Source organism: Geotrypetes seraphini, chromosome 2 (genome assembly GCF_902459505.1).
Source record: "Geotrypetes seraphini chromosome 2, aGeoSer1.1, whole genome shotgun sequence".
Taxonomy (NCBI): Eukaryota; Metazoa; Chordata; class Amphibia; order Gymnophiona; family Dermophiidae; genus Geotrypetes; species Geotrypetes seraphini.
Window position 1 is genome coordinate 367,990,188 of NC_047085.1, and position 14,447 is coordinate 368,004,634.

The window sequence follows — 14,447 nt, forward strand, 5'->3', positions numbered from 1 at the left end:
TAACTAGATTGATCTGCCAAGCAAACAAATGGGAAAGAGGAACCCCATTTTTGAGACAACTGCATTGGCTTCCTACAAAGCACGAACCCTATTTAAATTCTATGTTAATATTCAGTATTATTCATGGTTCTGCATCTTTGCCAATCACGGATTCTCTCATTTTCTTCCTCTGAGAAAAGTCTTCATACAAATGGTCAGTTAAAGCTAAATTACCCATCTGTTGATGATATTAGATACAAATATGTTCACTCTCTTAAGATCTCTTAACAATCTGTAAAGATTTGGAATGTTTTGCCAACAGAAAATAGGCTGGAAACAAACAGTGAAATATGAGTATTTAAAAAATGCTTAAATACTTTTTCTATTTAAGTGGTATTTAAATGATTAAATCTTTCACTGTAAGTGGTTACGTATACTTCTGGCTTTGTATGTTCTCAGTACCTGATTTGAGCTGGAATATCTTATTGTGACACGCATTGAACCTTTTAGGTTATTGTGGAATATAAATGAAGCTGTAATGTAATATAATTTATATTCTGCTTTTCCCAAAGTACTTAAAATATTCATAATAAAACTTTTAGACCTTTTTTACTAAGTCGCAGTGAAGGTTTCTACCACAGCCCAGGTGCTAAATGCATAGAATTCTATGAGCATCGGAACATTTAGCGCTCCAGGGTCATAGTAGAAACCTCTACCACAGCTTAGTAAAAGAGGGCGCTAAACATAACCTAGACACACAATTAAATAAAATCAATAGAAACACATCCACACATTCTAATATACATTAAATTAACAGAGTAACATACTACACCATCCTAATTTATCATTTTTAGTCAGAAACAATCTCATCTCCTAATAAAACTTCACAAAACAAATGCTTTTATTTGTTTCCTAAAAATAATCCCCTACCTCTTTTTACAAAACCGGGCAAGAGGTTTTTGGCGCTGGCTGGCATGCTGAATGCTCTGCGCTGCTCTGACGGTCATAGAGTTCCTATATATGTTAATATTCAGTATTATTCATGGTTCTGCACCTTCGCCAGTCACAGGAGGCTGGGGCGGGGGACAGTCTGCCCTGGGTGCCGTCTTAGCTGGACGCTGGCACCCATCCTCTTTTCCACCCCCCGCTCCTTTCCCGCACCCTCCCCACTACTGCGCGTACACACACCCCTTCCCTTCCCTCGTACCTCTTTAATATTTTCGCCAGCATCGACTCATCATCTGATGTCACTTCCTGGACCTGTGCCTAGGAAGTGACCTCAGAGGAAGAGCCTATGCTGGTGCAAGCAGCAAGTTGAGGTTGCTGTTTATACCAGGAACATTAAAGAAGTACAAGAAAGGGAAGGGACGTGCGCACAGCAAAAGGGGGTGGGGCAGAGAAGAGTACAGGGGCGGGGTACCATTGCCTCGGACGTCTCTCAATATTGTTATACCACTAGGCTGAACCACCCCCCTTTTTCTGCTCTTGTGTATATGTGAAGAAAGCAGTCTCCATGATAGATAGCACGTGGTTGTAGAAAGAGCATAGAAAAAGTATTAACCAATCTGTTTTCATCTGTGAATTTGCTAACTTAATAGAGGTTGTGAAAGAAGAATATTTCCCCCATAGAGTATATGGAATACACTCCTGGCATTTCTGCCTCAGGAATGTGCTGGTGGTAGTGTGGATTCTATAAAAGAATAACTGGCCTGAGAACAATCGAACTTTGTAATCCTTAAACAAGCTTTCTTTAATAAACTTAAAATAAAGAAATAAATAAACTCAGAGTCCAGTTTGATAATATTGGCTGCTAGTTCAATGGGTTTAGCTGCCTCATAATTCTCTGAGTTAAAATAAAGCTCAGGACACTCCCAAAATATCTGGAAAGGTGCCTCGATTTAAAAGTTTGTTTTGAAAGGATGTAAGCCATTCCAAAACTTCTGAAGGTGGAAAAGATCATAAATATGAGTGACAACTGTCAATCAAACAAGCCTTAGCATATAATTTATTTAGTAAATGGAGGAGTGGACGAGGGGCCTAGTAGTTAGGGTTGCAGCCTCAGCACCTTGAGGTTGCAGGTTCAAGCCCAGCACTGTTCCTTGTGACCCTGGGCAAGTCAGTTAACACTCCATTGTCTAAACTAAACTAAACCTTAAGTTTGTATACTGCATCATCTCCGTAAAGATAGAGCTTACAGGTAAATTCAATAAATGAGGGAAGGACATAAGGTTATGAAGAGGATAGCTAGCTTTACATAGCTTTACGTTTTGGAGAAAAGCCAGGTTTTCAGATGCTTTCGGAATAATTGGAATGAGCCTAGGTTCAGCAGCGGGGCAGGGAGGTTATTCCAAATCTCAGTGAATTTGAAGTAAAGGGATTTCCCTAATTTACCTGCATACATGACGCCTTTTAACGAGGGGAAAGATAGTTTGAGTGGGCGAATCTGGTAGTGTCAGGTCTCAAAGAATTTCAAGATAGCGGAATTAGGAGAGGAAGAATGCCATGTAGGATCTTGAATTTAGGCAGGTACATTTAAAGCGAATCCTAGAAATCACCGGAAGCCAGTGAAGTTTTGACAGAAGCGGGGAAACATAGTCAAATTTGCTTTTTGCGAAGATCAACCTTGTCTCAGGTATGTTAGTCAGATTGTAAGCCCACCAGGACAGGTAGGAAAAAATACTTGAGTACCTGAATGTAAACCACTTAGGCTATAAGTGGTCAAAAAATACTAAAATAAATAAATATTTTCTTAGAATCAGAACCTATCCATAGGAATAACTGAAACATAAGTCCAACTGAGGAAGGTTATTCAATACTGAATCTAAATTTGAAATTACTAAATTTATCATTTTTGTTATCTAATCAGAGAAGTATTGAGTTAAACATCCAGCTGAGGGAAACAGATTAGAATTCAACAGTTTGAAACTTAGAAATAAGACTACTAGCTAGATCAAAAAAAAAATCTTCAGGTCTGTTGTACTTGGATTGAATTGTCAGTTGTATTATAATATATTAATTGAAGACTTGGATATAGCTACAATCAAAATTGGGGTTTTTTCCCACAGATATTACTTTGATATGAAGAGTGAATGAAATTTTGAATGTTAAGGTGACGTATGAATGCTAATGTTATGATACCCCTAATATATTACCATACACAACACTAGTGGAAATTGTCTTGATATACGGAGGAAAAAGAAAATTAATATTGGGACAAGCCGCAATATTAATAATTTGGCAGTATTAACAGCTCATATCCAATTTCAATTGTAGGTCATAAAAAACCTCAGATACACTTTAATGTAATGTTAACTGCACAATAAAAAAGCACATTACATTAAAGTTTATTGGAGGTTTTTATGACCTATGATTGAAATTGGATATGGGCTATTAATATTATGGTTTGTCCCTTTAACTGAGGTAATTTTCCTCCGTATAACAAGACAATTGGGGGTCCACTAGTGGTGTGTATAGTAATATATTAGTTGTAGATTTTGCCCTCTTTTTTTGAGTATATAACCCCTAATATATAGGCATCCACATCATACCAGCCATAAAGCCACAAAGTCTGTAAGTTACACATGCAAGTGGAATCGCTGCTTGTGTCCCACCTTTGCTCCACCCATGTGTATGCCCCCTTGAAAATAAGCACTATGAGGCTCTTTTACTAAGCTGCGGTAAGCAATAAAGCATGCTTACTGCAGGTCATAAAGGCACTACCATGGGGCACACTTAGGCGTCCCACAAGGTTCATAGACAAAATTGCACGAGACAACGGCGCGCCGACAACTGAGAGCAGACAACTGAGCGCAAGGTTGACGGCGCACCAAAGAAAAGCACTATTTCAAAGAGCTCCGACGGGGGGTGTTGGTGGGGAACCCCCTATTTTACTTAACAGACATCGCGCTGGCATTGTCGGGGGTTTGGGGGGTTGTAACCCCCCTCATTATACTTGAAACCAAACTTTTTGCCTGTTTTTTAGGGAAAAAGTTCAGTTTTAAGTATAATGTGGGGGGTTACAACCCCCCAAACCCCTCACAACGCCAGCGCAATGTCTGTTAAGTAAAGTGGGGGGGTTCCCCCACACACACACCCCGTCGGAGCCCTTTAAAATAGTGCTTTTCTTCGGCGCGCCATCAACCTTGCGCTCAGTTGTCGGCGCGCCGTTGTCTCACGCGATTTAGTCCCGTCACTGTCCCACAATAGTTTTGGAATTGGTGCACACTGCCCATATGCTAAAAAAAATGAAATTAATTTGTTTACCACTGGGGGCATGTTTGGGAGCAGAGGGTAAGCGTATTTTTCAGTAATCAGTTAAACGGAGATGAGTATTTGCAGAACAGTACTTAGCAGAATATTTGCCATTTACATGCACATATATTTCATTATTTTATATATTTGTGGATGTCCCATTCATATAAATGTGAGCATCTAATTTATAGAATTGCATTTATCGTGTTCACATGAATAATAAGCACAGGAAGGCCCTCCTTTACAAAGCTGATTACCATAGCGGGTTGAAGCCCATTGGGAATTAATGGGCTTCAGTGCCATTGCCATGAAGCAGCTACTAACGCAGCTTTGTAAAAAAAAAAAAAAGGGGGGGAGGGGGAGTAGCACTTAAATAAGTAGGGTTATTTACACAGCTGAATATTGGCCCACAGGAGCTTTACACCATTTTTTTGCCTAATTCTTAGACCTCCTCTTAAGATAATGTTTCTCTTCCAAGAAAAATAAACTAGATTGTTCTATTCGCCAAATTGGTTTAGTTTATTTCAGTAATACTTCAGATACATCATTAATGGGGTTGGGGGGGGATTCTATCTAAAACTAAGATCTTGTTTCATATGTTTTAATAGTTGTAGCTTACTTACATAGCAACAAAGCCTGAGGTTGTGGGTTCAAACCCACACTGCTCCTTGTGACCCTGGATAAGTCACTTAGGGCTCCTTTTACAAAGGTGTGCTAGGGCCTTAACGCGCGGAATAGCGCACGCTAGCCGCTACTGCCTCCTTTTAAGCAGGCGGTAGTTTTTCGGCTAGCGCACACTAATCCATTGTGTGCGCTAAAACCGCTAGTGTACCTTAGTAAAAGGATCCCCCATTGCCCCAGGTACATTAGATGGATTCTGAGCCTACCGGGAAAAATGCTTGAGTACCTGAATAAATTCATGTAAACCATTCTGAGCTCCCTTAAGAGAAGAGTATAGAAAATTAAATGAATAGATAGATAGATAGATAGATAGATAAATAGATAGATAGATAGACATTACTATCCTGGATATTATTTATTTAGGGAAAATGTGTATTAGAGCATGCTAACCGCTAAAGACACCCATTATATTTCTGGGGGTGTCTTTAACATTTAGCATACGCTAACACGCTTAACGCCCTTTGATGAATCCCCTTCTTATTTTTTTACAATTACATTAATTAACAACCGAGCATCAAACTTGTACAGAAAAGTCATAGTTCAAATAGAAAAAAAACAAACAAACAGATAATAATGTCTAATGAATACAATACTGAAGGCCTCAATTTAGGGTGGATCCAAGTTTGATTAATACAAGAAAAACACAAACATATCCAAAAAGAAAAAGCAGCTGACAGTAAGCTTTCAAAGGGAGAATATTACTTCACAGAGGTTCTGCAGTTGTCAGTATTGGAGAGGAAGTCCTATCACCTCCATCCATAATCCTCCTGGATTTTAAGGAGTAAACAAAAAAAGCAATTTGCCCCAAGCAGTATAGAATCTGAGGATGGTGACTCAGATTAATGGGATGTTCTTTTCATTATCATAGCTATGAGACTGACAAGAAGATTTTAACTAACACAGTATTTATTTATTTAAAACATTTATAACCCTCGTATCCAGCATCTATGAGGTAACAACGATAAATACATAATTAAAACAAAACTCAACAAAACACATAAAATACAGCTTACAACTTACAACATGAAACCAGTGCCCTAGAAATAAGGCCAAATAACTGCCAAATTACACATTGTCCAGTCTTCAAAAGACCAATCGGTAAAAATAAACTTTCAGCCACACAGTTATACAGTTAATTCATAGGACATCATGAAGTGAGAGCCACCCTTTATTAAGGGAACTATATTGGTTCTCTATTTCAGACATATCAAACATTTAAGCTATTGATCTTGATGTGGGGAGGGCAGTTTTCAAAGGAACTATGAGGGGCCACTAAAATGTTCTCAGCCCAACCAAAAAGAGAATGATGTGGAGCTGTGAAACGTACAAGTTATTCCACTCTTCTTTTTGACACTTTTCATTTCAATGAGGAAAATGCATCTAACAAATGGGCACAAATATAAGGCACCAAGCCATTGTGACATCACCAATAAGGTTGGCTGTTAGTCATTGGTGGAAGGAGGCATTATGGCGTCTTAATGCGAGGGGTCGCTGAAATGTACTCAGCCCAACCAAGAAGAGAATGATTTGGAGCCATGAAACTTGCATGTTATTCCACACTTTTCATTTCAATGATTTGAAATCAAATGAAAAGTGTCAAGAAAAGTTTCATGGCTCCACATTGTTCTCTTCTTGGTTGGGCTGAGAACCTTACAGCAGCTTCTCGTATTTATCACTGTTTACCTGGGATCTCGGGTGCCAGCATTTAAAAAATGTTGGAAATACCAAAGAAAATACAGATTGCCTCTCCCTGGACACAATCGAAGAGCATGCTCACTACTGGGGATGCTCAACAACACTTCTTGCACTTACAGAGCTGGCTCCTACATATGCCTGAAGGAAAAGCACCACTGAAAACTGTCCCCTCTTTGTAGGTAAAAGTAGCTACCAGTATTTACTCAAAATAAATTCTGTGGTTACATTTGAATGTGCTGTCCCATTACTGGTTGGCTTTTTAAGTAGAAATTCAAGGAACAACATGTACTGGGGCCTTTATAGAAATTGCTTTATTATAGCATTAAATTGTCCTATTTCACTGAGAGGTCCTCAAGGTTCGAACTGGTACATCAGCTGAGTTCCATTTAATCTAAATCTATCCATTCTAAATATTTCCTCTTAATTCTCTTAAATATGCCATAAGCCTTTGCTTTTTTACTTTACTGGCACCCTTTGGTAATCTATTAGATATGTTTGCACTTACGTTTTGACTATTGCATATATTATCCAGTTGTGATTTATGTTATATTGATCTGTGTTTATGTATGTGCACTAACTTGGTATCACTTGTAGTCTGGGAAGGTGGCCAACAAACCTTTAAATTAAAATGAAATTACTTTTTTCTAAATTCTCAATAATGCTAAACAATATTATTTGTCAGTACCTTATTATTAGAGAGCAGGGCTTGTGTTATCAACTGAATAACATTTTACAGTAAATGGCTGTATTATTTTGTTCACTTTTTTTCTAATGGCAGTGTAATTTACTTCATTGTGATACGAACTATATGGATGAAAAGTAAAGCACATGCTGTCATTGTTTCCAACTGCACTGGTAAGTGATCCTCACTTATGATTGTTGTATATGCTTGTTTGATAAGCATGCTTGTTTACATAATCTTTTAAATGCAGATGAGTTACCTTAGGGATCCTTTTACTACACTAGTAATTATTTCTATAGCACTGCCAGACACATGCAAGGCTGTATAATACATTATTCATTTAAGAGACAGAGTTTACAATCTAGACAGGCAGACAAACAGCACAACAGAGGGTGTGACAAATAGACATGGGATGGAGTTATGAGCCTCAAAAAAGTTTCAAGTTTTATTATGGCTTGATATACTGCTTTAAATTCCAAAGCAGTTTACATCATAAAAAAGAAGGGGGTAGTGACATACATGGTAAAAATTTCTATTGACTAAACATGAGACAAAAGGCAAATGGGTACGGTTACATTACTAAGAAAAAAATGAAAGGGTAGAGGGAAAAATATTAGGGAAAGCAGGGTAGTCTGGGATGTGCCCTTTGTCTAGATCTCATAGGCGTCTTTGAAGGATTTTAGCCTGGACTGGAACACTGCCAGAGATGGAGCTTGACGTACTGATTCAGGTAGTCTGTTCCAGGCATACGTGCAGCAAGATAGCATGGATGGAGCCTGGAGTTGGCACTAGAGAATGACATGGGGACAAATTTGTCCCCCGTCCCTGTAGAAACATAGAAACATAGAAATATAGAAAGATGACGGCAGAAAAGGGCCACAGCCCATCAAGTCTGCCCACTCTATTGACCCACCCCATTGAGTGCTAGTGACCCAGTTCCTTAACTTGACCCTCGTAGGGATCCCACGTGTATGTCCCATTTATTCTTAAAATCAAGCACGCTGGTGGCCTTGATCACCTGCACCGGAAGTTTGTTCCAGTGATCTACCACCCTTTCCGTGAAGAAATACTTCCTTGTGTCACCACTAAATTTCCCCCCTCTGAGTTTGAGGGGGTGCCCCCTTGTGACCGAGGGTCCCTTGGGAAAGAATATATCGTTTTCCATCTCGACGCGACCAGTGATGTACTTAAATGTCTCAATCATGTCGCCCCGTTCTCTGCGCTCCTCCAGGGTATAGAGCTGCAGTTTGCCGTTTGCCTCCAGGGTATAGAGCTCAATTTCCCCATCTCGTCCCCACAAGTTTTGTCGCTGTCCCTGTCTGTACCCCATTCCTGTAAGCTCTGCCTTAACTGCACAAGCCTCGAACGCATATGATTTTAAAGTGTTTGAGGCTTGGGCAGATGAGAACAGAGCTTGCAGGAATGGGACAGGGACCAGAAAAGAACTTGCGGGGACAGGAAAATGAGTTCCTATGGGGATGGGGGAAAATGTGTCCCCGTGTCATTCTCTAATTGGCACTAGAGGAGTAAAGTACAGTTAAAGGAGACTTACCAAATGAAAGGAATTCCTGGGGAGGAGTATAGGGAGAGATAACAGAGGAGAGATACTGTGGAGCTGTAGAGTGAATGCACTCGTAGGTTAATAAGAAGAGTTTCAACAGTATGTAGAAGGAGATAGGGAGCCAATGGAATGTCTTGAGGAGAGGGATGATGTGAGCATAGTGGCAGAATATAAGATGTAGAGCAGAGTTTTAAACAGATTGAAGGGGAGAGAGAAAATTTAGTTTAGCAGAAGACCTCTGAGAAGCAGGTTGCAGTAGTCTAGGTGAGAGGTGATGAAAGTGTGGTTTTTGGTAGTGTGATCAGATGGGAAAGGTCAGATTTTGTTATAGAGAAAGAATCAACAGACTTTCTATTTGTTGGATTTGTGCAGAGGAGAGTCAAAGATGACTCTTAGGCTGTGAACTGATGAGACAAGGAGGATAAGAGTGTTATCCACAGGAATTGAGAATGGGGGAAGAGGAGAGACAGGTTTAGGAGGAAAGATAAAAAGCTCAGTCATGGCCATGTTTAGATTTAAAAGACAGCAAGACATCCAGGCAGCAATGTCGGACAGGCAGGCTATGACTCGGGCCTGAATTTTTGTAGAAATGTCAGGTATAGAGATGTTAATCTGTGAGTCATCAGCATAGAGGTGATACTTAAAACCACGGGATGAGATCAGAGCACCAAGGGAATAAGTGTAGATGGAAAAAAGCAGAAGTTATGTGACAAGAGTCCTGGGTTACACCGAACCATAGCGGGCTAGTAGTGGTGGAGGATCTACCAGGCCATACACTAAAAGTGCGATGGGAAAGATAAAAAGAAAACCAAGAAATAACAGAGCCCTGAAACTCAAGTGAGGACAGCATATTGATGAGTAGGTGGTGATCAACAATGCCAAAAGCAGCAAAGAGATCAAGAAGGATGAGGATAGGACAGAGGCTTTTGGATCTGGCCAGGAACAGATCATTGGGGACTTTAGCAAGGGCGGCTTCCGTAGAATGAAGAGGTGAAAGCCCAATTGAAGCGGGTCAAGAATAGCTTGAGATGAAAGAAAGCCAAAACAACGACGGTGAACAAGCAAGTTCAAGTACCTTGGATAAGAAAGGGAAACTTGGGAGATGGGCCGATAGTTGGAATGGCAGGTAGGGTCCAGTGAAGACTTTTTAAGGAGTGATGTCACTACGGCATATCTGAAGGCATCAGGAACAGTTGCAATGGAAAGTGAAAGATAGCTGGGCAAGTAGATGGGTAGGAATAGGGTCAGAGAAACAAGTAGTGAGTTTGGAGGTGGAAAGAAAATGTGCAGTTTTACTAATGCAGCAAAAAATAAAAAGAGTACCATGCACTCTTATTGCACTCATGATTTGGGTCCTAGGCATTTCATATGTGGATTATTGGACTGTACTTTTAATAAAGCTTGCATCTTGAACATCATCTTCTCCACAGCGTTTTTGTTTTCGTTAGATTTGCATTTCTGTGGATATCAAGGGTCAACCTTTTGTTTTTGCTTCTGTGTATCAGTGAAATCTGCACGTGCTAAAAAATTTTTCTAATTTTTTTTTTAAGGGATATCATAGATAAACATAGAAACATAGAAATAGACGGCAGATAAGGGCCCACGGCCCATCTAGTCTGCCCACCTTAATGTCCCTCCCCTACCTTTGCCCTGTGAAGAGATCCCATGTGCCGATATAGAAACATAGAAATAGACGGCAGATAAGGACCCACGGCCCATCTAGTCTGCCCACTGATAGTGCATGAACATTCTTGTGCTAACCAGTTAGTGCATCAGCATTACTGCATGCTAACTGGTTCACACATGAATAAGGCAGGAGTTCTTACCACCTACAAAATGCTAAAAATAGAAAAAAAGGTCATTTTTACACCCATGCTAAAAATGTATTTATTAGCATTTATACACTGCTTATAGCCTAAGCGGTTTACATTTAGGTACTGAAGTATTTCTCCTTATCTGTCCTTCTGGAATTACAATCTGACTAATGTACCTGGGGCAAGGGAGTGTTAAATGACTTACCCAAGGTCACTGTGCTGTGCTTGAACCTGCAACCTCAAAGTGCTGCTGCTACAGCACAAACCACTAGGCCACTCCTTGGCCACCGCATAAGGGCATGCTAAGGTCATCTTTTACCACAGCTTAATAAAAGGACTCCTTGGTTTCCTCGCAACAGATAAGTTATATGTGTTCCTCTAGCAGAAATTCAACATAGGCAGAACTGTTTTTATATTAATTTATCATCTCAATGGGCATTTCAATTATATATGTTGCATTGTTAAAATAAAATTGACTGCAGTTAAGTGCAAGGTCAAAGAGGCTGGTAACAAATCATGGTACTGTTGGTAACAAATCATGGTACTGTATTCAGTTTCCTGATACCATTCTTAAATCAATGAGTTGAAACATCTGGAGGGTGTTCTCTGTTCTTTATACTACTGCATTCCATTGTAATACTACCAGTAACGAATTTCATCACTGTTATTCCAGTGTTCACACTTTATTTTCAAGAAGTGCGGGATTGTTCCTTCGTTCAGGAATTACAGTGCAATGTGTTTATAAAATGTAACTATTGCAGTTTATTGGGCAAGTCACTTAGGGCTCCTTTTACGAAGGCGCGGTAGCGGTTTAACACACATAATAGCGCGCGCTAGCCGCTACCACCTCCTCTTGAGCAGGCGGTAGTTTTCCAGCTAGCGCGGGGGTTAGAGGGTGATGAAAAGTCACGTGCGTTAAAGACGCTACCACGGCTTCGTAAAAGGAGCCCTTAATCCCCCCCCCCATTGCTCCAGGTACATTAGATAGATTGTGAGCCCACTGGGACAGACAAGGAAAAATGCTTGAGTAATTGAATAAATTCATTTAAAACTGTTCTGAGCTCCTTGGGAGAATGTTATAGAAAATTGAATAAATAAATATTTTCATGGTCTGTACGTTTCCCCCCTTGTTTTTTTTTTATAAGGTTAACTCATATAATGTGGTCCTCATTTTCAAAGCAGATGGATGTCTTAAAATGCCTTAAAAAAATGTCCAGATCCTGAGTTTGAAAACTCAGAATTTGGACATTTCACACTGTAGTTTATCCAAACAGTAAGGGTGGGGGGTGTTGTGGGTGGGACTAGAGGGGACAGAAGCTTCTGAGCGGGCACTGTCGGCATCTTGTCTTGCAGTTCAATTTGTTGAGACATAGAAAGGCTTTGTTGCACATTTTGGCTCCCTTTTACGAAGCCGCAGAGCCAAATGCTACATGGCTATATGCTCCGAAGGCATTTACTGTGCTGGCCTTTGCTGTCTGCTTTAGTAAAAGAGGGGGTTTGTCAAGTTATCTATGCAGTGGGATATATCGGAAATAGTTGGACTCCTGATGCAGGCTTTATAGCCTCCTTTACTAACGCGTAGAATTCCTATGAGCATCGGAGCAGTTATTGCCGCTGCCGGCACTAAAACCCACACTACGCATTAGTAAAGGAGAGGGACAGTCTTGTCAGGTCTGTTTTTACTCAACATTGCATATGTATATGTTAGTTAGCTGTATATTGCCTATCAATGGAACATAAGAACTGCCGCTGCTGGGTCAGACCAGTGGTCCATCGTGCCCAGCAATCCGCTCACGCGGCGTCCCCCAGGTCAAAGACCAGTGCTCTAAATGAGTCCAGCCTCACCTGCGTACGTTCCAGTTTAGCAGGAACTTGTCCAACTTTGGCTTGAATCCCTGGAGGGTGTTTTCCCCTATAACAGACTCCGGAAGAGCGTTCCAATTTTCTACCACTCTCTGGGTGAAGAACTTGGTTGTTTAAGTGGTTTACATCTAGATATTCAAACACTTTTCCCTATCTGAGCAGGCTCATAATCTATCTAATGTACCTGGGGCAATGGAGGATTTAGTAACTTGCCTAGGGTCACAAGGAGCAGCATGGGGCTGGAACCTACAACCTTGGGGCTCTGACCAGTAGGCCACTCCTCCTTTTGGCTTGGTTTTCTCTGCAGTTTTGTGCTTGGTTTCTTATGCAGTTTTTTTTTCTCTGTTTTTTTTTTTTGTCATTCATTTTCTTACTGGAGGGGAGTATGTGGCGCAGTGGTTAAAGCTACAGTCTCAGCACCCTGGGGTTGTGGGTTCAAACCCACGCTGCTCCTTGTGACCCTGGGCAAATCACTTAATCCCCCCATTGCCCCAGGTACATTAGATAGATTGTGAGCCCACCGGGACAGACAGGGAGAAATGCTTGAGTACCTGAATAAATTCATGTAAACCGTTCTGAACTCCCCTGGGAGAATGGTATAGAAAAATTGAATAAATAAAAATAAAATAAAATAAGGCATGACCTCTCTTTAATCCCACAGTGGTTGCTGTCCCCCCCACTCTCCCCTGAAAGTGAAACTGGAAAGAAAAATAATCAGATCCAATGTCAGCCGCAGGTACCATATTTCCCTGAAAATAAGACCTACCCCCAAAATAAGCCCTAGTTAAGATCCATGACACTAGTGCTGCCAATCATCTTTCCCTTCCTCTCCTCCACCCCACCTCCAAAAACAGTGGCAGGGGCCCGACTACCTACGCAGACAGCTGGAAGGCACAGCTCGGGCGAGCATGAGTGCTGTGGAGAGACTGGTTGCAGACAAGGCCAAGTACATGAAGAGCCAGAGGCTGATAGTGACTGCCGCCAACCCCAGCTCGATGTCAGAAAGCGGCGGCGGCAGTAGCAGCAGTGAGGGCTATTCCGGCAGTGACAAAAAGAATCACGGTAGCCCCTGACTCACTGGCCATGTACTGGCAGAGACCATAAAACAAGAACACCGACAGTGGGTAGCGGAGACCCCTCTGTGGACTGTGGGCTCCGGCGATCCAAGGCCTGGAACCTGAGAACATTGCTGCCGTGGCCGAGCATGTGGCCCTGCATGGGCGCAACGTTGGCTCGGCCACGTCTAAGGGCGGCTTAGGCCGGCGCAGCTGTGACGAGAACGGCCTGCATGAGGAAGTACTCAGCGAGCAGCTGCACATCGGTAGTCGAGCATAAGGCTTCGGAGGTATGTCATGCTCACAGAGGGAGGGTCAGTGAGGTTCCGCTGCAACTACTACCCGTGTTTCCCCGAAAATAAGACATTCCGAGAAAATAAGCCTTAGTGTGTTTTTTGGAGCACAAATTAATATAAGACCCTGTCTTATTTTCGGGGAAACGCAGTATTATGAACATTCTGAACAACACAGCTAATGAGTCAGAGGAGTAGCCTAGTGATTAGGGTCGTGAGCTTTAAACTAGGGTTACCAGAAGTCCGGATTTCCCTGGACATGCCCTACTTTTGAGGACATGTCCGGGGGGTCCGAACGTCTTTTCAAACCCGGCACTTTGTCCAGGATTTGAAAAGCTGTGTCGGGCAGGGAGGAAGTCCGCTTGTTTGCGTAACGTCTTCAAGTGATGGCCGCGTATGCGTGGACTTCCTCCCTGTCCAACAAGAGAGCAGGCAGTGGGGGGGGGGGGGGGCTAGGGGGTAGAATTAGGGCAGGGTGGGCGTAACTAGGTAGGTCTTGAGGCAGGGCTAGGGAGTTTGGATTTTCCAAAAGGAAAATCTGGCAACCCTACTTTAAACCAAGTCCCCCTTCAA

At 41.6% G+C, this 14,447-nt stretch overlaps 1 protein-coding gene across 1 annotated transcript in view; it reads left to right on the forward strand.

Annotated features, from left to right (window-relative positions):
- Positions 1-14,447, forward strand: part of NPSR1 (neuropeptide S receptor 1) — a 271,780-nt gene that overhangs the window by 224,951 nt on the left and 32,382 nt on the right. Inside the window, exon 6 of the mRNA XM_033932853.1 lies at positions 7,385-7,461. Coding sequence (XP_033788744.1) covers positions 7,385-7,461 — 77 coding nt within the window. The remainder of the gene's footprint in view (positions 1-7,384; positions 7,462-14,447) is intronic.